This window comes from Bacillus rossius, chromosome 7 (assembly GCF_032445375.1).
Source record: "Bacillus rossius redtenbacheri isolate Brsri chromosome 7, Brsri_v3, whole genome shotgun sequence".
Classification (NCBI taxonomy): domain Eukaryota; kingdom Metazoa; phylum Arthropoda; class Insecta; order Phasmatodea; family Bacillidae; genus Bacillus; species Bacillus rossius.
In genome coordinates this window covers 50,823,356-50,850,253 of record NC_086335.1, presented here as the reverse complement: position 1 = coordinate 50,850,253, position 26,898 = coordinate 50,823,356, and the positions used below count along the sequence as shown (strand labels likewise).

Here is a 26,898-nt window from a genome sequence, read left to right as displayed (position 1 = left end):
GGGGGGGGGATGTGGGGGGGTCAGCGCCCCGCGACGCCCTATCGATCAGCGGGCGCCCTGACCTCGGGGTGGAGGGGTGGGTGGGGGGGGGGAACGTAGTGCCCTCTTCGCAACGAGGGTTGCGTAACCACCCCCCTCCCCCTGGCCCCCTCCCAAGCCAGCGGCGCACCCGGCGTCCCCTTGCGCGCTGCCCGTCTGGCGAGGCGGGGCTAGACGTCCCGGCGGTACCGTCTCCCCGTGCGAGGGCTCCGCGGGGTTCAAGGTCACGGCGGCAGTCCCACGAATTAAGAGGCCACTCCAGTGTTTCAGGGCCACTACGCAACCCGCGTCAACCTCATAAGATTCAATGCTATTTTCATTTTGCTTATAACTAATTAACTAATTTAGATCTCGAAATGATGCTTGCTTGATATGTAAGACAACGATGCTCTTATCAAAGCCCCTTTCTTCAAAAACGTGCGTAAATTATGGTTTTATACTAATCTTTACTGATATGCATAAGTGTATTGTCTAGGTTTGAACCATAATTTATGCACGTTTTTTGAAGAAAGGTGCTTTGATAAGAGCATCATTGTCTTATATATCAAGCAAGCATCATTTCAAAATCTATATTAGTTAATAAGTCATAAGCAAAATGAAAATAGCATTGAATCTTATGAGGTTAACGCGGGTTGCGTAGTGCCCCTGAAACACTGGAGTGGCCTCTTAAGGGGCCCCGCCTCCTCAGGGGTGCATGTGTGTCGGTGAGGCGGGATGATAAGAGCGACGCTCGCCGGTGCTTCTAGCGCGGTGTCACCTCTGAACTGGCGCGCAGTCTTCTCGTCGTCACAGGATAACTCTGAAAATTTGAGCGGTGACCGTAACATTATATGGCGGATAAATGAAGACACAGGTGTAATGCAAGTCCCTTAGGTGCTTTAAAGAATCTGCACCGGTTGTTTTACGCCTAAAATTTACTCTGAAAACATGCGTTTCAGCAAACTCTTCTAAAAATACAGTTTAAAAACTGAACCCGAAATCAAAAGTATTTTTCGGCCTCGGCGAACTCTTAAATGCTTTTCGTAAGCGGACCCCACTCGGATGTGTTGAGTAGTTTTGAAATCGCGTTGTTTTTCCTGAATCTCTGCGCACCGTGTGTGTCCCCGGGTAGGCGGAGCCCTTAAGCCCGCATAAGTGCGACGCCCGCCGGTGCTTCCAGCGCTGTAAAGCCTCTGAACTGGAGCGCAGTCTCCTCCTCGTGCATACGACATCTATGAGATTTGAGTGGCAACCATTAAATTATATGACGGAGAAAACAAGTTAAAGGCATCATGCAAGTCTCTCGAAAGTTTTCAAGAGTCCCTACAAGGGAGTTTCATGTCTAAAAAATTATTCTGAAAACACGCGTTTTAACCTTTTTAGTCACTCATTATCATTTTCTAAGATAGCATTATATATTTTTTTAAAACCAACCATTTATTTGATATTTTATGTGGTAATTATCTTAATCTCTATTTATAATACTTATAACTATGTAATTTTTATATCATTATACAACTTAATATAACTTTTTTGATAACCCTAAAGAATAATGTGAACTAGAATTTAGGCTACACCACGACCCACACATTCAAAGTTCAGTAAATCCATGTTTCATTAAGTTATTAATTGTCCACTTGAGTTGATGAATAGACCGAAAAGGTTAATCTTAAATATTCAGTTTGAAAACGAAATCCGGAAACGAAACTACACATCCGCCCTCAGCGTACTATCCTTAAATGCACTTCGTAAACAGACGCCACTTGGATATCTTGAGCAGTTATTAAATCGCGTGTTTTTTCCCCCTGGAGGTCTGAACGCCGTAGTTGTTCGCGGGTAGGCGGGGGGGGGGGGAGTCCCTTAAGATGCAACAATGTCCATTATAACTATGTTGAAGGTCTTACAATTTACGCTTACTGAACGTCAAATTTCATGAATGTAGAGATACCGTTAGGTAAACAGATTTTTTTTGTACAATTGAGCTCACAGGATAGTAAAGAAAGGGGGCGACGGACGCAGGGTCCAGGGTGGGGTGCGGGGTGCAGTTCAATGACCCCGTCCACCATCTTGGAATGCGACGTTATGGCTGTCATGTTGTGTTGTGACGTCACGGCCGCCATATTGTATGACCTTGAACTTTGACCCAGACCGCCATCTTGGATTTCAGATATTTTCACAATTTTTTTTAAAAACTTTACGCCGTCTTGGAATCGAGAGCCCCACTCCCAAACGTTGCACTAATGTAAAAATACCTTATCGCATTAATCACAGTTATACGTCTCCTGAGACAAGGTCAAAGACCTACTGCAAGCTATAAGATGTCTTTTCAATTGATAATGATGTCCAAATTGTTTATTACACATTTCACACTGAAACCTTGTTATTTGCAGTGCAATATTCGGGCATCTGCTTCTTGCATGCCGACGAGCACTTGAAGTTGTGGTGAAAGACGTACCACAGTACATGCACTGGCACGTTGAACGTGTCAATGAATGTCCATTGTTCATTGAAGTCTCCGAGGTTGTCGGGATCTGCATCGTCGCTGGCGAGAGCTCCGATGTCGATGGTAAACTTTCCACCGACTGCGTCGTGGTCGGCATCGCTCCCATCAGGGTCTCCGACGACGATATCCACTGGGATATCTGCGCCCGTCGGCGTCGCTCCTATCAGGATCTGCACTGCTGATGATAGGTTTTCCAATAAAGTCGTCATAAATGATGGAAAAGACGCCATCGAGTTCACAGTAATCGGTGATTACGTGACTTATGTACCAGACTGGTGATACTAGCCGATCCGTACTACATCAGAGCCAGAGGGCCTCACTTATATATCCACGGTTGCTCCGATATGTGTGTCAAAACTACGACCCTTTTTTGTTTCATAAAATATTTATTGGGTTAAAATGCAGGAACCTAAAACTCTAGAAATAATATACATAGATAAAATTTCACGAATTCATATTTAAAATATACCCACGTCACAAATATATATTAGGTTAGGACACTAAGCAATTTTGAAAGCAAAATCTTTAATGCTGCAGGGACTGCCTCGTCGACTCCAGTTCCAACTGATTTGCTTGTCTCGGGCACAGGAACCCGGGTATCCGACTGGTCATCTTCAGCAATACTCTCGGCGGCGACAACTTCGAAGAGACATGGACGACGATGTCTGTGACCACGACAGCGACACGACTTTGCTTCGCTGCTTGTTGAGACAGGAACATTGCTGGAGAAACGACGAGACGTATGTCGTTTGGGCGTCTGCGCAGATGCATTGCAGTCCACAACAGGCTGCAACAAGTCTTGACCTGTACAGTTTATTGTTTGTACGTTCAGACAAGACGACTACTTCTTCGATGCTGGCCGGAAGAACCGTATGCGGCCTCGTGTGATGGACGGTGCAGTTTTCAGGTTCGCAGCAATCTATTCGCTGATAATGTTCACAGGCTTTCACGGCCGTTGTCTGAAGAAAGCTTGGCTTCTGAGTTGTAGCCGTGTCCTTGGCGAACAATTCACCGACGTTTCGGTCGACATTGCAGTCGCTATCCATCGGGGAGCAGTTATTTACTGAGGTACCTACAGTAGGTAATTGCTCCCCGATGATGGCGACTGCAATGTCGACCGAAACGTCGGTGAATTATTCGCCAAGGACACGGCTACAACCCAGAAGCAAAGCTACTTCAATCTAGTAGCTGCTTAGACGGTTCATATGACACACGAAAGTGCGAAAAGCGAAAACCGCCAGTGCTGAGCGCCTCCATCGTAGTCTTCCGTATATCATGTCCGTGAATATCCTGCATCCCAGTAGCTGTACTCGACACTACTGAAGCTAGGTTTTTTGTTCACGTACACGTTGGCTGGATGGAACTAAAACAGCTTCCTGCAGGTCGGTCGACAACTGAATCCCCGAACCGCTGCACGCCTTTTATATTCATGCTGGCTCTATTCGCACTCGGAGAAACATTACCGCATTAGCTGCGAGTTGCGCCAGGAACAAACTCGTTCAGGCTAGTCGCAAACCTGAGGCTTCTCGCCATTCATTGCAGCTCCACGATGTAAGTTCCTTTTTTTAAATAAAATTTTATCAAAATTGTAATGTAATAATTTTTTATGAATTTTAAAATATTCCCGATTTTTTTTGGATGATTACGGATTTTCAATATGGCGGACATGAAGTCATAATCCAAAATTGCGGAAAGTTCTATGATCCAAGATGACGGAATTCAAAATGCCGTAACGAAAAGTGCAACGTTTGGGAGTGGGGCTCTAGATTCCAAGATGGTGTAAAGTTTTAGAAAACATAATGGCGGAGAGTTCTAGACATAAATATGGCGGACTGGGTCATTACCTGCACCCCGCATCTCTTCCTGTACCCTGCGCTCGCCGCCTCTTTTTCCTTCTACTCACACAAAGTGCTCCTTCGAGGCAAAGGAGCGCCGCTCGAGAACAGATACAGTTTTACCGTTTGTAAGGTCACGATATGGAGGTTTATTTTTTATGTTTCACGACTAAATAAATAGTTACAAATATGATTTATTAAATATATTTATCTTTACCTGTAGTAGTCGTGGCAAACAAGACATTGGGTTCTCATGATGAAAAACAAATTTCATGAAGTCACAGACACGGCATTGCGGTATGCGGTATGCGGTATGCGGTAGAAACTGTAAGATTTTCGGAGCAACGATAAAACGGGTAGACAGTTTCTGCTTGAGCTATCTTGATGTCATCGCTAGGGAAGACTAAGGCGCGAAAATAATAAAAAAAACTGAAGTGTCACCTACCTACATGTATTTCGATTGCCGCCTGTAGATTTACAGACTTGCGAAGAATGTTCCAGGTGTTTTTAGTTGCATCTCAGGTGTTGTGAATTTATGGGGTATTTTGAAGGGCGTTTGGAGGAATCACGGGAGGAATTTAAAGTATTTACAACCGGGGATAGAACAGAGTAGGGCGGAGACGTGATACAGACACAGCAGACTCCAGTCATGGGATGAAGAGCGCTTCAGGCTACGGTCACAGTTGGTAGCGTTTTCTGACGAAAAGAGGTTCTGATGAGAAAAATTAATTATTCTTGTATTTGAAAACAAGTGTTTGTGCATATGTGCAAGAAAAAAAATTTTGTTTTGAACTTTGTAGGTCTCATTCCGAAATACTCATAAAACTTTATTGATTGACTTCATAGCTCTTGAAAGAGCATCACATACTCTCCTTTGTCGTTTCTTGCAGCCAAAAATCCGTTTACATAGTCGGTTTTTTTTCATACACTTTAACAAATAATTAAATATCGGACTTTCGAGGAAATACGCATCGTCTATGGGCTCCAACTTCGCTGGTGGAGAGAAGCAAAATGATGTCAGAACACGCCTGCAATGGAACCACTATGTTCTGACGAGCAAATATGAGCTACCCCGACGAATTCATTTTCGTAGAACACGCATATACTCTAACCGTAGCCTTGTGATCTCGGTCCGAGAAACGTATTGTTGGTCATTTCAATTTTCTTGTCGTTACCATTACATGGCGGCTTTTTCTGCGAATTGATCACTACAGCGCTTTTGCTTATTATATTTCGCCTCGAATTTTCTTAACAGATATGTATAAAATATTATCTAATATAGTGGTAAAATTGTCCCGCGAGTATTCGTGAACCACGAATCAGTTTTATCAGTTTGAAAAAAAAGAGTGTAGTAAATAACTGGTGATAAAATTTGTGACCAAACTAAAAATGCAATCTACGTGGGAATTCCTTGATTAATAGTTATGATACGAAAATGTAATATCAAATTCTTCGTTTGTAACCCAGCCTTCAGGGGGTAGTTTGTATGTTGTTCGTTGTTCGAATTAAATGCGTAACATAACTATTGTTAATTATTATATAAGTAGCCTATATTTAAATCAAATAAAAGTTTTGATTTAATGGGTTTTTAAATTAAATAAACTTAAAGGCAATATGGTATTCCAAGCCTAGCAGGAACTGAGAGAATATAATCGTGTGTTTTACACTTTTGAATCAACAGTTGGCACTAAATCTTTGAAGTTTGTTTTTCAGTTTTGGGATATCACTCAGTGATCTAATAATTAAACTTACTCGAACCATGAAAAACTCAGATTTCCATAATTGTTTTCATATTATACCAAAATAAATTAAAATCAAATAATAAATATTTCATTAATAAAAAAATTAACTGGATGCATAATTAAGAAATTAATTTGAAATTCTCCATTCGGATTTCTTCGAATATACATATGCATATGTATGTATATATATATATATATATATATATATATATATATATATATAGGGATGTGATTGGCACTAGGAGGGGGAGAGGGGCAAAATTTCAAGTAAATCGATGTTTATTATTTTTCGTTGTTGTATGTTTATTCGATTTTTCTCGATTTATTGCCACACTTTAACCAAGGCTTGTATTACTTTTAACCTGCGGTGATGATACTGACCCTTCTGGTACTGTTAGTATTCGTCAATGTTGAGTTTGACATTTTTGATTACACACTATGCAGAAAGCCATCTTAATGGGTTATGGAATAGGGTTTGAAAAACCGAGTTAGTAATACTTGGCCAAATGCAAATTCATGTTAGTTGAGTGATATGGCAAGGTTATTTTTAACATACTCTGATCGCTCCTGAAACAGTGATACAATCTAACAATAGAACAAGAAGAAATCAGAAAACACGAAATGCGCAATACTCTTCTCAAAAGCTTTTTTTTTTAATTTGGGAGTATCATTAATTTGCCAAAAAAATCCGAAGTTGATAACAGGTCAAGACTTTTCGAGGTCAAAGCGTTCCAGCAACGCCGTTTGTTCTCGTCCGGCGAGCCTGATTGGAAAAGTAATGAAACTCGCAAAAGGATGAAGCAGTTGCTTCTCATTCCGCCTCGTGATTAATCGAGACGCTCGTTCGCGATGTGCGACCAATCGATGATCTCGCTTTCTCCTGCCTGCGATGGATCGACCGTGCCATGCCTCTCGATCCGTCTCCGCGCGGCGTGAAGAAGGGCGATTGAGGCATTCGTGTCTGAAAAGTGGTAGCAGACCGACAGGCAGTAGTCATTTTAAACGACACACTGTTAAAACTTCCCACCCTAAAGTTACTAAGTACTCTGGTAACAAATTATTAATGGATCGTAAATCTATGGTTATCTCACTTTGAACATCAGTCCACAAGAATAACCTTGTTTCATAAAAAAAATCCTTCAAATACTAATTAATTTTAAACCTAGAGCATTGTTCTTTCTTCCACGCGTGTTTTTACCTATTTGCAACGAATCACATGATTCTGGAGTAGGGATATGGCGTTATTTTCTATGAAAATCCGGTTATATTTATTACGAATAACTGTTCATTTATTTGAAGTGAATTCTTCGTTGAGAAGTCTGTAATGTTTCTGTGATTTCTTACAATGCTGAAAGTGGACCTAAAGAAAAAAAAAAGGGGGGGGTTGTCTGTAAAGTCGGTTTACGGACGATAGTTTAACGTGACGTCATAAAAAAACATTGATGAAATGATTGCATACTTTATGAATAAAATTGAATCATTTTTATTTTAATAATAAAAGAATAAATACTTGAAATTATTCTAGTAATCAGATTTTTAAAATGCAAGAATAATTAACCTTTATTGCCGAAATTGTTGTTGTAATAAGCAATGAAAACCACATTAACTTTTCACTTCACTTTATAAACAGTCGAGTGGAAGAGAGATAGATGCGGCGCAAGCGTACAATGAGCGTAACGGGACACAGCGTAACGGAACAATGCGCGTAACGGGACACAGCGTAACGGGACAATGCGCGTAACGGGACACAGTGTAACGGAACAATGCGCGTAACGGGACACAGCGTAACGGAACAATTCGCGTAACGGGACACAGCATAACGGAACAATGTGCGTAACGGGACACTTTTTCGTGCGTGCAGCCGGCGTTCATCGATTTATTAACTGTTGTCACGTCAAAAAATTTTCCTACTTTTGACCAACAGTAATTTTACAGAAAACATGAAATTTCATCTCGCTGGGGAAATGTCTCAGTTCTCGCAAAGGCAGTTTAACGCCAGGAAGGAGACCTAGTGCCATAATCTGAACGTCATTTAACCTAAACGTCATTTCACAGACACTTCACCGAAATTTGTTTTTCCGACATTTTTGACAAATAAATGACTTTGGTTTACTCGCTGATGCTCTGTAAAGTTAGCTCCGCTTATTTGGCGAAGGAAGTGTCCGCGCAGAAATTACGTTTTCGTTGCAGTTAGTTGTGATGACTTATATAAGCATAACTACACATTATTATTCCAACCCTTCCTTCCATTTTGTGCTTCTTCTGAACCTGTCCTCACAATGCTAACAATTTTACTTTGACAGATACACGCAAAATATATGCAGAATAATGTAATATACTTTGTTGTAAAAATAATAAATTAAAGATTTTGTAATATTTCATTTGCATGACATACCATTTTCAAATTTAGTCAGTGGAGGTTTTTTATTTATGCATTGGGTAAAGCACGTGTTTCCATCACGTTAGGCATTGAATTTCATCGCATACCATTTAACTGCCAAAATGGCTATTCAGCGCATTTTAAACTCATTACCATTTAACTAAATGATCGGGTCGCCTCTTCATGTCCGTCGATGAGAGTTGCAGTTCAATGCGAAGCGCGTATGAGCGACGAGGCGTCCGATCAGCACGCGGGTCCTTCCTAGTATTCACGGGTTTGCACGCGCAAACGCCATTGGCAGCTGTGGTGGTAGTATTTCCAACGCAATTATACCAACCACTGCTGCTTCCTGAGTTCCCTGTTTTAACGCTCTTCAGAGGCCGCATTCCAAACACACGGCATCAATTTTATCTCGTCGATGAAACTTTCAACAAAAAAAAAATTGTCACTCGTTTTAGCGCCGACATCCAGTGACCTTGGACCCTTCACAGCCCTTTGAATCAAAAGCACAATGCAACACGTTCAAACGCTGTGCATCGTAACTACGAGCGTTCCGGTTTGCAAAACGTAGAGTTTGGAAATAAAGCCCCTCCGCGAATAAAAAGAGAACGGAACGCATGAACAAAAAGGGGTCTTTAAGCCGCCTGCACGCCACCGGACCGATCCTCGCACGAGACAATCCAAGAGATAATGTGAGATCATTGGTCAGTGCTGTATCTGCCTCCGCTCGGAGAGGAATTTCACATACCTCCTGTACTTTCTAAGAGAGAGAAGGAATCGGGTTGGCTGCCGGTTTCTTTCTTCTAAATAAAAATAGTTTAAAAAAAAAACGGAAATTGTGGTCCGAAAAATAGTCGCGGACAGCCAAAAGTTTTAAAATTATCAACTTGTTTAAAAAAAAAAGCTTGTCGCGAACGATCTTTATAATTATTTGCGAATGGACGAGGCGTTATTATTGGCCGTGGTAAAACCTCGTATCGAAAGGTAAAACTACTCATTTTTGCGAACGTGTAAGTAGTGAAGAACTCATAGCAACGCTGCACTAGCTCGCCACTGGTATGAGTTTCTAGGACATAAAATATTCAGCGCCGTAATTTCTTCACAACTTCTAAATAACTTTCATCACACGCGTGTTCGGCTATCTACCACTGTTTATGAAAGTAGATAAAGGTGAGTATAGAATAAAATACGTAATACAGTTTGTTACTTCTGTTTGAAAAAAAAAACTCACACGAGGACATGTGAAACATGTACAAAAAAAGTAAAACATTAGAAATCGTAGTACGCCATTAGCTTATGTCTGGCGTAAACTGGAGATGATTGATATACTAGGATAACGACGTCTTCGTTATTACTGACAGGCAAAACCTCGGATATCCGAGAGACGTGTGACATAAATGCTTACTGTTAAAATATATATATTTTTTGGATAAAGAAGGGGATGGCGAAGGAAAAATGTGAATGCCTGCGTTTGGGGAGAACAGTATTTTACTGGACAAAAATGTCCATATTGATAACTCCCATGTTGGGATGGAAAAAAAAGAGCGATGAATTCGATTTGGGTTAACATGCGTGGCAGCAGGGGTAGGTGGGTAGCAGTAACCGGCTGGATTAGGAGTGGCACTTGCCAAAAAAATAAAGAACGGACAGTAAGTTTTCCGATTTAACAAAAAAATAATAATTACACCCGGCACAAGCTTGTTGGAAACATTGCGTTGACTCAGGTTCAGCTTGCTTGGTTGCAAACCCGAAGATTTCCCAGTCACCTCGCACTCTGATGCTCGTGCTACAGTGATAGGGTTCCTCGGACGCTCTCGTCGCGTCACGGGTATCAGTCTACAAGGACGCTCCGATTCTTCGCACCGTCGTAAGGTCGTGCCGCCTCCTTGGGCAAACCTCATTAGGCGCCGCCCCCCTCGCCTCCCCACCCCCCGCTTGTAAACATGGAAATTAAATTTCACTTTTAATTAATTTCGAATCACGTAGCAGAGCAGCGCGGGGGCAAATTTCCCTCGCGCGCGAGGCTATTAGAAGAGGGCGGAGGGCAACACGTGAAACCCCCTCCCTCGCCTCCTCCATAGCCGGCGATGGCAGCGTCGTCGGCCACGTTTCTTCTCCGTCAGTCATTCATCACCCGCTGCTTATCCTTGCCGTGCCGTTGGGACCCAACTGACGTGCGCCAAATCCCGACCGGCGAATATATTCTAAACAGATTCAAACAGATGTTTAAAGTTTATTTGATGCTGAGAGTTATTCCGTAGGGGTAAAAAAAAAAAAACTAGCCACGAGCTACAAACGATAATGCAGTGAAAGGCGGTCGACATGGGCGTAGTTGTTTATCAATAAAATACCACCCGCGGCTTCGTGAAGCCAGTCACACGCAACACACGCTAGATTTAGAAGAATCACGACTCCTGGTGGTTACATCGACGGTACAGCAGTGCCGTTAATGCTTTTAGTGTAACTGCATAGAAATCTTTTTCGCCTTAGCCCCGAATAAAGCGCATGGTTTCCATTTAATCCTAACTTATGTCCGTAAAACTTCCTATGAATTTTCAGCAAATAAAATTAACGAATGATCTTTAACACACGAATATATACATATTATGGGTGTAGTGAGAAGCAAGAGATTATCCAAGCGCAGAGGTGTTTTTGTATGCCTCTGCTTTATGAGGTTAAATATTGTAGCAAATGGTGCATATGTGGCTTTTCCAACACGTATTATGAACTTGGTTATTTAATATAATGTAAAATAAGTAAACTCTTATCCCAAATACTAATTAAAATGGAAATCAAGTCCCGTCCCACACGCAAAAGCAATCACTCGAAATAGCTACATTAACAAACTTTTAATCGGTTACGGGAGTTGAAATTTAAAAGCGGGCCATTTAACTGCTTGTAATTTCGACAATCCAAGTACCGTTAGTCAAACAAAATTTTGCTCCATCATTACTGTATTTTACGGAAGTTTCATTACGATCTGGCTTTAATATTAATTGAAGACTTATGTGCCAATTTTTTTTGTTAAGCTTTACGTTTAGTCGGTAGCGATATTATTTACGTACGGAAACATGCTACGCATATATTGGTCAGTAATCGGTCGTGGGGGACATTAAGTAACAATCCCAGAATTATACTGGAAATATTTCGTGAGAAAGTTGCAAACCTAAATCATAATAGCTGCGGTGAGTTTCGAATGGAATGCAAGACCAATGTCATAAATAGAGGTTCGAAATTTCACGGAATGAGGTTGACGACTGCTTCAAATATTTTTCCCTTGAACGGATTGACATTTAGTATTGAATTAACATTTTTTGGGGGGGAATATTACATTGTAAATTGTACTTTAGACACTATTTTATAGTCTCAGTTAATTACTTAGTGTGTACTTGATGTATTATCAATAGTAGATTTTCAGTAGTATACGATGAAACATTGTCTAAAAATAGTTGAAACCAAGAAGGCATCCTTAAGTTCAGCTTTCTTCTCCTTAACCCTCAAATTCTCTCTCTTTCATTGGCGTATTACCTGTGCTGTGCGGTTTTATCGTGCTATTTAGTAACTTAAAAATAATGCTACGAGGGTTGTTTTTTTAATAACGTACGTTTGGTCATAAAAAAATAAACACTTAAAATGTTTCATTTATGGACTTTTTTTTGTTTAGTACATATCTACTTCATTTTCCTACATAATCGCCATTAAGTTCCAAGCACCTTTCGTAACGCTCCACCAGATACCCTCCGGATGTAAGTTCGCCGCCTGGGAATGGAAGCGCGGCTACTCGCAGTGCAGACGAGTGCAGCGGGAAGCCCGCACACAGGGGCATTGCACAGAGCCTTAAGGATCGTCCTCACAGTGTGACCTCGCTCTCCTTGTGGCCCGGGGCTGTCGGTGAGCAGCCAGGCCTGTAGGGCGCGCGACTCGCGTAGATGCCCTCAGCTTGATCGTGGCTGGACCTGGGATGCTGCGCTGCAATGCCCCTGTGTGCGGCCCTTATTAAAAAAAATGGGTTGTCTGTAAAGCCGGTTTACGGACGATAGTTTAACGTGACAACGTCTTAACAAAACATTGATGAAATGATTGCATACTTTATTAATAAAATTGAATAATTTTTATTTTAATAATAAAATAATAAATACTTGAAATTATACTAGTAATCAGATTTTTAAAATGCAAGAATAATTAACCTTTATTGCCGAAATTGTTGTTGTAATAAGCAATGAAAACCACATTAACTTTTCACTTCACTTTATAAACAGTCGAGTGGAAGAGAGATAGATGCGGCGCAAGCGTACAATGAGCGTAACGGGACACAGCGTAAAGGAACTATGTGCGTAACGGGACACTTTTTCGTGCGTGCAGCCGGCGTTCATCGATTTATTAGACGTTGTCACGTCAAAAAAAAAAACAGTCTTCGTTATGTGAGTTTTATCAAATACGGCCTGTTTGCCCAAGTATTCTCTGGTAATAAAAATAATAATAACAAAAATGACGAGTTCTTGTTGCCTCGTGTGTTTTTGCAACTTGGGGTGAGATTCCAGAGCCAATGTTGCAGCGAGATGCCGAAGAAACGTATGGAAAGCAATCATCCGCCTGGTTCGCGATTGCAGATTGCTGTGACGTGATTGGTCGTGGGACGCGTGTGGCCGAGGGCAGGGCAGGTCCGAGAGGAGTTAGTGATGAGGTCGTGGCTCGATGTGGCTCGATCGTCGTTCTCTCCATCACTTCCACGAGAGAGATAGAGAGAGAGAGAGTGCTCGGCCGCCACGCGTGTTAGAAGTGAAACTTCACAGATAAGAGATATACAGTACACTCCCGATTATCCGCGAAATTAAGTGGCAGGGCCACCGCGGATAGTGAAAATCGCGGATAATCCGCAAAAGAGGCGAAAATGGGAAACAAAAAAGGAAACATTAATTTCAACTTAAAAGTCTAAACCTTTATGTACAGTAAAAGTTACAATCAACAGTACAAAATTTTAAATGATGCTAATTTTTTTAGTATTTTACTGAATAATTAACATACAATACATTTCAGTAATGTAAACATAAAAGTGATCAACCATATGACTAGAAACAAAGTGCGACAGAGACAAAAATAGCAGCGCATGCCAGCCTACTGCATGAGTTCCGAGAAGGCCTGTGGCGTTTTACTGTATACTGCACAATACACTCGTCAGTAGAGTTCAAATTTGCTCACTTGTAATAAAATACATATTTACATATGTGATGTATTTTTTTCGTAGCATGCGCGAATAATCCGCACCGCGGATCATCCGCCTGCGGATAATAGGGAGTTTACTGTATTACATGTTTAGGATACTCTTGTATTTGAAAAACGCATGATAATGCGTTGAAAATATATCTATAGTGTCTGTCCATGTCTTTAATGGAACCCAATAATGAGTTTATGGGTTTATGATAGCTAAAGTATGAGACGTAATCCTACTCTGGCAATATCCTTACAAACTGTGACGAATGCAATGCTAACATCGGATCCAACCTCAGAGTTCAAAGTTTATAGTTGCGAGTTACGAGTTGCGAAATTTACAATAGTACGCAAAGCGTATACAAAACTATGTAAACGTTTACAAAAGCATTGGAAAGTATACGAAATAATGTGCTGCTGCAGCCAACTGAAACCGGCTGTAAACATGTTTCAGTTTAAAAAAAAACATGCCTTTGAGCAACATTTATAACGTAAGTTATGTTACGCACGTAAACTCCGTTACGTACTCACTTCCGTTATGCTCAGATTCCGATATTACACCACTGGCTGTAAAAACTTTTCACCTAAAATATTAAACAACGCCCAACTCAACTAGTTTTACTTTCACATTTACCACGCAAGTATGCAAACTTTCAAAAGTAGAGTTTTCCTAAAACTCGTCGTTAATCGAAGACGACCGCTTGTGGAAGGCATGCTCACATACAAAGAGTCGACCTCTGCATCTTTAGCAGGGAAAATATTGGTGGCTTTTAATTACGTAGAAATTTCTCGTTTATGGTCAGTCAACGTGTAAAGTATAGCATCTCATGCGCTCAGATTTTTGTTGGCAATACATTCAGTCTGATCATTATATCTATTTATAAGTGACTTAATATTTTGATCCTTGAATAATATTACAACATTGTGCTTCGGACATAAAAAAATATATGTATAGTTAACATCACCTTTAAAATCAATTAAATCTATTAAGAGTTAGTATACAAATAAGTCAAAATTTAAACATTAGACAAAAATTGCAATCTTATAGCATGCATGCACAGCACAAATATACCAGTTTTAATATAGAAGTTTAAAAAGAGAATACTTTACACAATAATTGATTGTTTATTTTTGGGTATTTATAAAAACAGGTCTTAAATTAAATACTACCCTTAAGCTATCACAGCACATAATTTTTTCCTGCATTGCCAGTCACTTACACGAAACAAAACAGTAAATTTTTAATGTACTTGTTTTTTTTTTGCTGATGCACATTCGCGGTCGGAAAAAAAACTTTTAGCTATGATTTGAGGAAGTAAAAACAGCCAATAATAAGCAAGCGTAAATGATTTGTTTTCCTGTTTAGTTTGAATGAGAAATAACCCCGACCGGAACATGTTTGGAATATTAGGAATACATATAACCAGTTGTTGATTTAAGCATACTGAAATGGAATAGTGCATTGTGACCGTGGCATTACATGACTTTAAGGTAATGCAGCAAAGAAGCCTGAGCTAGGGTATTTTAAGGTTTAAAAGTGAATGTGCTGGATTTAAAGAATTCGTAGCGCAGACTTAGAGAATATATAAAAGTGCCAGTAATGCGGCTGCTCAATTAAACCACACAATTTGCTACAACCTTAAGCTTTAAAGTCCTTTGCACAAAAAAAGTTACTTCGTTTTTTTAAATAAGTGTCAGTTAATTTGTAAGCTATAATAATATAAAGAGAGCCTGTGAGTTTATTTGTAAGAAGTAAGCTCGAAAACCACTCAGCCGATTAAAAAAATAATTTCACTGCTATAAAGCCACTTATTCCAGATGATTAAGACTATCCTTTGTACTTGTAACCAAACCGAATAAAAACGACTATATTTACTGCCATCTTGGCTTGCGATGGTTAAGGTGTTACATAAAAAAAATAACAATGTCGTTTCGGTATGTGGTGCTCATATAACCCTGTTCATCTTATATAAGTATCTAATGTCATACATTTATCTTGCCAATGAACATAAACTGAGAATCTGAATCCAAACTTTCTTTAATTATCTTTACCATCATATCGACACAATATTGGTTTTATAAAATTGAATTTGAAAATATATATACATGAAAATTGAAATTTAAAGTAGTATTTATTATATTTTATATTTATTCTTAAAATAAAAATTTAGCTGTTAAAAATTGTTATCCACCCGGGTGAAACCGGGCACAGCTAATCCTTAATGTTTTTATAAAATAAAATTTATGATCTAGTCTTTCAGTAGTCGCCAGTGATGTGTAAAAAAACTATTCTCGGTAACGAGCAAATTTATGTGTTCTAATTTGGTTTATGTTGAAAATAAATTTATAATACGAAACTCGGGCGTGAAATTTAAAGTATAATTCTTTAAAATAACGTCTAGCTTAATAAATATACTGATCAGTAAATTATTTTCTTTTCAAGTACCGACATTTCTAGACGCGAAACAAACACTTACTTTCGGCGTCAGCCGCTAGAATTCGTTGCCCGAATCGCAAACCTTGCTTGCCACCATCACACGCACAAACGGAAAATTTAAACTATTAGAAACGGCTCAGATAAAAAGATTAGGAATTTTATTAAAATATTGTCCAGCTTGTAAACAGTTAATAGTTTAAAGTTTCTACACACGTTAGAAGTTATATTTCTTTGGCATTACTAATATATTAACCTTATAACATTTAAAACAATTATTATAACACTAAGTAAATGTTTGTATATATGATTTTGCTTAAAAGACTGAACTCCTTCTGTAAATAATTGCTACAAACAAACCTTAAACGTTTTGAGTTGATTGAACATTATTTAAAAATAATTGAATTATAATTATACTTTTAAAAAGTAAAAAAAAAACTAATTGACGCGATTAAAACCACGTTCCATGTGCTACCGATCCCGTTGATATTTTGCAGTGCCAATTTTTTTAGTTATTTAAAACTTGAGATTAATTTTTACTCAGATTATATTAGTTTACCAAATATGTTCCGGGGTAGTTTCACCATCTTAAAAGATTCATTTGGCATGCCAATACGTTATGGTATGTTCCCTAATGTTTACGGAAAATTGAATAGATCACGGTTTACGTTGCTGCACGTGGGTCCGCCATATTTGTGTCACGTTTCCGTTCATCGACTTCCGTTTCATTTTTTTTTCTCACGAAATTACTGCTGCCAAATGCCGTACACCGGGAGCTAAGATAGCTAAGATGTTTACACACTAGATTGACAGCATTTATAATTGCTGGCACGATCCTTGCAGTTGGTAGGCGCGCCTCTGGTGGGACCTCAAGAGCGTTAGCCGAGTCCGTCGTCATCGCAGCTGTGTTGTCGGCCGAGGGGACGCACTGTGACATCAGGTTGCTTCTAGGCGGGCCAGTGGCGGAACGTGCTGCTTGCTCCGGGCAGTGAGGGGGGAGGGGGGGGGGTCCCCGGGTCCCTCGCGCTCTGTTCGCGTCAGGGGTGGCTCCACGTCTTTGACTAGAGTTTGATGAACGTCTCGTGTTTCGCGCGAGGTGTCGTTACAGAATCTTAGCTACACGTGAATCGGATATGCTTTGAAACTCCCGCTAAGGCCAAACCGTACCCTCGAGGCCAACAATAACCAAGCCATCGGGGAATCCCCGCTCTAACGGCGACGGGAAAACGCTGGCGTCAACGCAGCAATGACGTAACCGCGCGGCAGGCAACGCCAAACGCGTGGCTGGCGCGGCTAGCGTTGTCTCAAGCGCGCTAGAAACGTAAGTACCTTGCCGTTTTGCTCGAGATAACTTTTTTATTCTTTACGTTTTACTTTTTCTAAAAAAAAACAAACTAATATTTCGTTCACAATAATCTTTTAACGCAAGCAGCAATGAATAATGCCCAAACCAAAATGAAGTAATCGAAGAAGCAACGGCCACCTAGACTTCCAGATGCAGAGAGATGTCGGTTCTACCAACTAATAAAGAAAGAAGCCCAGGAAAATGCCACGGACTAGGCCCAGGTGGCCCAGAGAGGTCAGCGCGCACCACGGAATACGACGCCTCGAGCTGCAGCGGTCTGCATCGACCCAGCCCGACGATAACGCATCAACTATAGGGGAATCAGAAAATCACAACATCGCACTATGGAACTTAGTCGAATTCACGAAAAAGACTAAGCCAATGTTTTTTTATTTTACTTTTTTTTGCTCAGTTTTCTGAGAAAAAAATGTTAGTATTAATGGGAAAAGAAATAATTAAATTATTAAATATTGTTATTAGTATGTATTTTCAAGTGCTGCTCAATACCCTTACGATTTCAATTGCGTTTTAATTATTTAATTTTAGAAAAACTTTTGAAATTCGTCCGGAATTTGATCGTAAGAATTTACAAAATCAGCCGGAGTGTAAATTCTCAGGAAAATTATATCAAATTTATTTTAAGTAAAATCAGAAAACCATCGTCGAAATTTAAGTTTAAAATTGGTTAAAAAATGTTATTTTAATATTTTATTTTTCAAATTTCCCCAGGTAGGTTTATTAAATAACCCTCCCCCTCGTCAACCGCATTAAGGCCATTCTCAGAAATATGAGTGCCTCGCACAGATTAATAGACCAGGTTCCCACTAAATCTTGGGGCGCCACTGGTTGGCGTGGTGTTGGCGGGACAGTTTAGCGCGCTAGTAATCACGTGGTTAAGCTGATAATAATTATAAAAGTGTTTGTGTGAAATATATCAACGAGTTTCGACTGGTATTTCTAGGTAGACCGCTGTTAGGTTTGGCTGTAATATAATTAAGGCCCCCGCCTACCCGGACACACGTGTGGTGCGCAGAGCACCAAATAAAAATACCGCGATTAAAAAAACTGCTCGAGATATCAGAGATATGTCCATTTACTAAAAACTGAGGGTGGGTGAGAAGTTCTTTTTCTGTATTTCGTTTTTAAACTGTAATTTTTTCAAATAGAAAAGTGAAAATGACTGAAACGCGTGAATTTGGAATAATTTTTAGGCATGAAACATCCGGAACAGATTCTCGAAAGCATTTAAGGCCCTTGCTTTACACCTTTAACTTCATTTTTCCACCCTGAAATGTGATGGTTGCCGATCAAATTACATAATGTCCTATGCACGACGAGAAATCTGCGCGTCAGTCGAAATCATTGCGCTTAAAGACGATACTGTGATACAAGCACCAGCGAGCGTCGCATTTATTATTCCGCCTCACTAAACAAATACACCCTTGGCTAGGCGAGCCCCTTAAATTATGGAATGAACACTTTGAAAGTTTTTCGTAAATTTATCCTCTTTCCCTCTCAAACCCAAACTCCACTCCATGACACCCATTTAAAAAATAGCACTTACTCCCTAAATCACTTCTTCCACAAAATACTATAAGATTGTAGCGGGTTGTAGCGGTTACAATAACATAATACGGAAGAGGAAAGAAGATAAAGGTGTGATGCATGTCCCTTGAGTGTTTTTAAGAATAAGTACTGGGTAAGAAATTTTTAAAAAATTACTCGGAAAATATGCGTTTTAGCAATTTTCACTTTTAAAAAAAAATACAGTTTCAAAACTTAAGTACGTAATCAGAACTACTCATCTGCAATCATAGTATTTTTTACATACTTTTCGTAAACAGACACAGCTCGGATATCTTGAGCAATTTGTAATTCGCGTGGGGTTTAATTTTTTCTGAAGCTGTGCACAACGAGCATGTCCCGGGAAGCAGCGCTGAGGTCATCAGAGACGGGCGAAGGCTGGATTGGTGAGATGGAGAAGTTACGCCTACATGGAAAATCGAACTCATCACACGACGGTTCCGAAGGGGCGTGGCTCCAAGGTAAGATGCAGCCTGCTCATCAGAGAGTCGCAAGGGATAACCAACACCCCAGGCAGACCCTCCTGTCAGAGTGTGCAGAGTACGCCCAGTAGCCTTACCACTCAGGCGATACCTGGACAGAGTATGAGCGCTGCCCACGCTCTTGCTGATGAGTCCAGAAACAACATCGGGAGCCTTCTTCGGGACGCGATGCGTCTCCCCTTCCCTCCCAACCCCCTTTCCTCGCACACGGGTTGCAACATCTGCCACAACGAGTCCAACCTCCAAAAGACCAGATACAACGGATTCATACAACTCAAGATAGAAAAAATAATTTTGAAAGGGGGGAGGGGAGATTTTCGAAACTCAACCTCCTTCAGGAGGGAGGTGAGTCAATGATGCCATACAATTGCAGGTGGTAAGATTCAGCGCTCTCTCGAAGACTAGGAAGGGGCTCGCTGAAGCGAACGTACCCCTAATGAACCCCTGTCCCCCCTTCAAGGGTAGGGCGGGATAGGGAAAACAGGAGAACTCTGAGACAACGGCCGCCTCGTTTCCAACTTGAGATTCTATCTTTGAAAGATTTGTGTAATGGGAGTGCATGACTTGATTTAAGCTTTTCGACATACACCATCGCTTAGCACATGTATGTCTGTAGAAGAAAACTACAAAAAAAAAACACGAATGACAAAAAACACAAATTAAGCAAAAAAATTGCTGCTGTCAGGATTTAAAGCCACACGATTCTCCACAACAAACAGGAATATGGAGTATCGTGTGGCGTTAAATCCTGACAACAGCAATTTTTTGCTTAATTTGTGTTTTTTGTCATTCGTGTTTTTTTTTTTTTAGTTTTCTTCTACATACTTGCATGTGCTAAGCAATGGCGAATGTTCAAAAGCTTACATCAAGTCAACTTGAGATTCTCCCGAAAAGCTAATCCGGATCGCCGCAGGGGGGAGTTGTAGTCGGGTGGTAGATGGTTTAAGGGCCCCACAGACGATCAGACGGTGTAGACCCGACAGTCGACCTGACCAGATCAGGTATTGCTTCCAGATGATCTAACGTGCGCCTGATGTGGTCAGTCGACTATGGTCCCTGAATGAGAACGCATGCACCATGTCACCTGTTTTATCCAAGCACAGACACTCTGATACGGTCAGATGGCTGTCGGATGGCGCGGTCACCTGACTTCACCCAACCGCCCGACAGGATTTCCGTCAGGCGACACAGCTACACACTACCGGATATTACGCCTGATCCGACAAAATCCACCTGACCGTCCGACCGAATCCGTTCGTCTGTAGGGCCCTTTGTGGTTCATGGGTACCTCCCGGGCGAGGCTGCATTTGTGTCGGTGAGGCGGGATGCGCGACGCTCGCTGGTGCTTCTATCGCGGTGTCGCCTCTGAACTGGCACGTAGTCTTCTCGTCGAGCGTAGGGCAAGTATGATATTTGAGCGGTGACCATAACATTATATGGCGAAAAATTAAAGAAACATGTGTAGTAAAAGTATCTTGATTGCTGTCAAGAATCTGTACTGGGTTTTCTATGTCTAAAAATAATTATGAAAACAGACTTTTTAGCCATTCACAATTTTCTAAAAATATACATTTTGAAAACGAAGTGTGGAAACCGAATTACTCATCCCCTTTCAGCGTATTCTGAAAAGATTTTCGTAAACAGACGCCACTCAGATATCTTGAACAGTTATCAAATCGCGTGCCTGGGTAAGTGGGGCCCTTTAATATATTTTTTTTAGTTACAGCCATGCTTAAAATATAATTTCTGTATCATTTTACCACAAGCCTAATTACCGTACGTTGTGTCGCCATGAGCCTAGAGCCCTGTAAGCACGAGACAAGCAAAGAAAAAACTTCACATTTTCAAATTATTAAAAATGTCCTCATGCTTAATCTAAAGTACACAAACGAAAATAAATACACGTCGTTCGTCCTAAAGTATTTTTTTCCCTAAAGTAGCCTTGTACTTTAACTGAGCCTAAAATAATTTATTCACCCTATTTGTTTGTCTTTAAGTCATTTACCTAAAGCGATTTGTCTTAGTTATAAGGGTAATCGACTTTATGGCAAACGCTTTAGAATAAAGTTTCAGGGCAAACGACGAACCAAATTTTTTTTACATAAAACAAAATTTATTTATAAGAATTTAAGCCAAGGAAGTGCTTTTTTTCTGTTGACATGCTACCAACACAAACATTTGTACACCAACCAGGGAGCACGTTCTTCCACTCCCGACCTAATAAAGGCGAGCTGTCGCTGTGGTAGGGCAATGTACTCTCATTTGGGAGAACCTGAGCAAACAGTTCCTTGCCGCAGGTCGTGGCAAGGTCCCGGCCATTGTTGTCTGTGTCGCAGGGTCCTGAGATGACCGCGATCGCTAACACATCTGGTGTGGGTCGTGGGTTCGATCCCCACACCGCGACTTGACTAAGTGTATGAGCACCGAGCAGGTACCCACTTTCGAAAAAAAAATGGGTTCTGTACTTTTAAATAATATTCCTCTGGAAACCAGTTGCCATGAAATAGTTTGTAAAACTACAATAAATATATTGCAACTTTGTACAACACATGCCTATGGTTATTTTTGCACGCACGAAATACGTTTTTTTTCAAGATAATACTGAGTATTTCTTATTTTATTTTGTTGTATCATACTTAATTACGTGCGCAGTTAATATGTTCAGGGAACGGTTAACAAGTAACTTTTAACTATTGGAGGCTCTGGGACAACACAAAGTATAAATGCCCGGGAAAGAATCCGGACCCAGTATTATTGCGAATACCGTTTTGTAGTGATACAGTTGTTTTCGTGCAAATATACAAATTTACAATGATATGTAATTTTACACGAATATTTATCTTCCATTTACAAAAAAAAAAACAGAACAATTGGTTCGGAACCCACTATAACTTAGTAGGTCCTGTCTACTTATCAAGACGAAAAATAACTGCGTTTCTTCAAACGTTACCGTCTCCAGTGAATTCGACAGCCAAAATTAAATTTTCAATGAAATTGAGTAGAGCGTGTTACAATTGATATTTCCAGCTAAAGAAGATCATTTCTTACAAAATTATATTTGTTTTAATGTTACCGATAAAATAACCATAATATACACATGTAGGCATAGCCATGCTATGACAATCAGTCGTACCATAACAATTTCTTTTGTTTGCCCACATTTTTTTATTAAATTGAATCGTCTTTGAAGTCGTTAGGGTTAAATCGAAGCAATGAAGTCATCAGACCGTACCGAAAAGAGTTACGCTCAGATTGGTAACGAAAAAGGCAACGAGCAGAAGTGGGGCGCTCGATGGTACGTTTTTTTTTTCATCATTGCACATTTGCATATTTTTGCACTCGCATTATTAAACATTCTGTTAAGTATCACTTCTAACGCTCATAGCTCCGCCATGCATCTTTGATTTTTTTTTTTTTAGTTCGATGAAGAAGTTTTGGAGCAGGCACTCCTAAATTTAAAAATAAATACAGTTGAGAATTTTTTTTTCTGTTGTACGGCTGGTTTGAAATTTGTTTGGAGGCTGTCCCTGGACAGCGTCAGGGTGGCTATCAAACCTACGATGAAAAAAATCCCTGACTTATCCCTGACTTTTCCAGGTTTGGAACAAATTGTCCCTAATCATTGATATTATTTAGATGCCATTAACTATCAAAAAATTAAAATTGAAAACAGCAATTTTCGGGCATACCACACTTCACTGTTGCAGCGGGCAGTTATAAATTACTTTATAGTATTACTGAAGACAATGAGCGTGGTAGAAGTGCTGATATAGGTACTCATGAACAAAAAACAAATAATGGGAGGAAAACTTCTTGTAACACGGGTTTAAACGGGGGAATAAAATATATGTCCATGTAACCAGTACAAATATAAATAAGTCTGTGCTAAAACTTAAAATTTTCCTCAACCTTGTAATTAAAAATAGTCGTTAAAATATTCTCTGACTACCTCAGAATACCTATATTTTCCCCTTTTTTCTGTAAATTCCCTGAATTTCCCCTGTTACTGTAAATTCCCTGACTTTTCATTGTTTCTGTAAATTCCCCGATTTTTCCTGTTCCTGTAAATTCCTTGACATTTATGTTTCTGTAAATTCCCTGTTTCTGTAAAACTCCGACTTTCCCTGTTTCTGTAAATTCCCTGAATTTTCATTATTTCTGTAAATTCCCCGATTTTTTCCTGTTCCTGTAAATTCCTTGACATTTATGTTTCTGTAAATTCTTTGACTTTTCCCTGTTTGTGTAAATCTCTGACTTTCCCTTTTTTGTAAATTCTTTTATTTTCCCTGTTTCTGTAAATTCACTAAATTTTCTCTGTTTGTTGAAAATCCCCCGTCTGTTGCCTGCTGGGAGTGTACCTGGAAGGCTGGCCGCGGGGTCGTCGCTGCGTCTCTCCCGGGGCTCAGCGCCGTCGCTCCAGTCCGCCCTGCCGAGCACTCCCATGGCGACTGCGCGTCCTCCGTGTGGCGCGGGTCGCGGCATCTCTCCCCCTCCCCTGCGGCCCGGTGCGCGCATGCGCGGTGCCGCGCGCTCGCTCCCCGTAACCTGCGCCAACCGGCCGCCTGTTGCGCGCCCTGCCGGCCCGGCCGCCACGGGGGCTATCCATCCCCGCGCGCCGCGACCCGCCATCTTGGTCCTCGCCGCGTCCCGTTTCCAGCACGGCGGGAGTCCTGCAGCTTCGTCCAGTCAATCATGACTGCATCCACATCTGTATTCTACATTAAATTATAACTAAACTTTTAAAGAGGTACAACAGACTACGGAAACACTTTAAGACCATGAGTGGTACCTACAGTTTGTTTTCAACTTATGTTTGTCAGGATGAACCAGAGCTGAAGTTTGCGGTGGAATTCGGACTCATTTTATGTAAACTAACGACCTTGCGTGCTTCGATTGCTATATATTGTGGCGTACTTTAACGAATCGAAACGAGTTCAATGTTGTGCCTTTTCAAGCGTCGTTAGCCAGCCGAACAAGTTACATTATTATATTGCCACAAATAAAAAAAAACATAGTTAAATGTAAATTTGTAAATTTTTTAAATTGCATTAGTGTACAAATTTACGGCATTTCCTTCCTGATTCTACTTCTCTCTCTCTTCCCCCCCCCCCCCTACAAATGGTTACGATCGATATGCATGTGCATGTATTTGTTCAAACTTCCATATAAACGTATTTAAATATTTATGTATTATTTAATTTAAAAAATACAATGTGGTAATAGTTATTTAAGTATTTAAATTACTTAAATTACATATCTGTACGACCTACACAACGGCAATGTTTGTTTAACGTGAAGTACGCGAGAAGTAGGCCTACACAGATTCATGCATACTTGCATACCTGTATACTTTAAGTTAGTATAGCCCGTGTGATGTAACTTCCTGTGACAAGTACTCATAAATACTTATGTACTTAGAACGTTACAGTTACACGCCCGTATTTTGCCATTTTACTAATAGAAACTTTTTAAAATTAATTTTAGCACTCAGACCGTTACGGAACGTGTTAACGATTAGGAAAAGAGTTGTGTAAGCATCGCTATTTGACGCCATATTTGATCCACTTGCAATTAAATGGCGACACCGAAAAATTGTCTGTGGTGAGGCCTTGTAGCTGTGGACACGTCAATTGCACATTACACACGTTATTCTGAAGCCTCTCAACACTACTAGGAACTGAATTCTTAAGTTTACACACATTTTAAAACTCATTAACTGCATTTAACCTATGATTGTACTCTACTAGCATTTAAACTTTGCGATACAAGCTTACCACACTCGGCTCACAATATAATAATATTTCTTATATTGCAACAGTTTCACAATAAAATACGTGATTTCCGTAAGAAAAGCAATAAACGCAAAAAAAAAGTCAACGCTTAGTATAAAGTTTTATTCACCACATCGCCATTCTCGTTGAAATTTCGAAGTGGTAATGTATGTATGTATGTATGTATGTATGTATGTATGTATGTATGTATGTAAGCTTGCATATTTCAAACTTAGATAACATGTGCCAAATATTTTTCCCCATTTTAATAATTCTTAAGATATTTTAAACTTTCATAACATCGCACTCACCTCCTCTCCAGTCCATGAAGGAGCGAATTTTAAACTTTCTAAACCACGTAAGTATTTCTAGCTTATGTGTATATATTAATAATTGCAATTTATTTGGCTATAAAAATAGATTAGCTGATATGAACTTTTCCTTATCAATAGAAACCTACTCCTTTTACACACTTTATTAACTTTAAAGACGTGATTTTTATGGAAAAATACTTACTAATTTTCAACCCCTTAACGATCAAGTTAAAAACACTGCATAGTAATTAACAAAATATGCGTATTTTTCATATTCATTTTATCACCTCTCGCTCTGTTAGATACAGAGATATTAATTTTTTTCTTCACCAAAACCAATGTTTTACATTTCTTCACAAAAACCAATATTCCACCTTTCTTCACCCATTAGGGGTAGACATTCAAACTGTAAAACTTAGTTGATACTGTTGGTATGTGTATTTTACGTACCCAACACCGTTACTCCGTTACTTAATAAGCATAATACATTAACTACGCGGCTAGCGACGGGGCTGGCCAGCCAGCCTGCGAGAGGGGCACGATGCAGTTAGCGCCGGTCCCTCCATTACCGCTACACGCCTAACACGACCTCTCTACCTCCCTCAAGGGATCAGAACGTTTATAGAGCCCCGTATACGTGAAGTGGTGTAACTAGGACGCCATTGTTCTGGGAGCTTCCAGACTTAAGCGTGTAATTCCGATGGCGATGGTGGGTAATTTCAATGCCACAAAACTGTTCTAAAATATTTTAACTCAATTCATCCAGCACTGAATAACATGAAGGAATTTCATAGTATGTCTGCTAAGGTATTTATGCATTTTGACATTCAAAAACTGTTTTTCATACCTTGGCACTTCGACAGGGCTACGAAACGTTTCCAGAGGGAAACTTCCCGCGTGTGTAAAACAACGCCGGCCTCCAGTGAGAGGGTGACAGAGGCTGGCTGTGACACCAGCGAGCGAATGAGAGACTGTTGGGCGCGAGTGAAATGAAGAGGGCGAGCCACCCCATGGCGAGCGATAAACGAGGGCCGTTCTTTTTTGCAGAGAGCTCAATAACAGCGCACATCTACCTAGACATGTTGGAGCTCTATGCAGCACCTCAGCTACAAGATTTTCAGCCTTGAGTTGTGTTCCATCAGGATGGTGCACCACCACATTGGGGAATGAATGTCCGTGAATTCCTTAATGAAACATTCCCAGACCGTTGGATTGGACGTGATGGACCAACATCCTGGCCACCGAGATCACCCGATGTTACCCCCCTCGACTTTTTTCTTTG

The 26,898-nt window shown here is 40.3% G+C and overlaps 1 protein-coding gene across 1 annotated transcript in view; it reads right to left on the bottom strand.

The window, feature by feature from the left end:
• LOC134534555 (synaptotagmin-10-like) overlaps positions 1-24,013 on the bottom strand; it is a 113,424-nt gene extending 89,411 nt beyond the window's left edge. Inside the window, exon 1 of the mRNA XM_063373036.1 lies at positions 23,890-24,013. Within this exon, the coding sequence (XP_063229106.1) occupies positions 23,890-24,013 (124 nt within the window). The remainder of the gene's footprint in view (positions 1-23,889) is intronic.
• Positions 24,014-26,898: the final 2,885 nt, after the last annotated feature.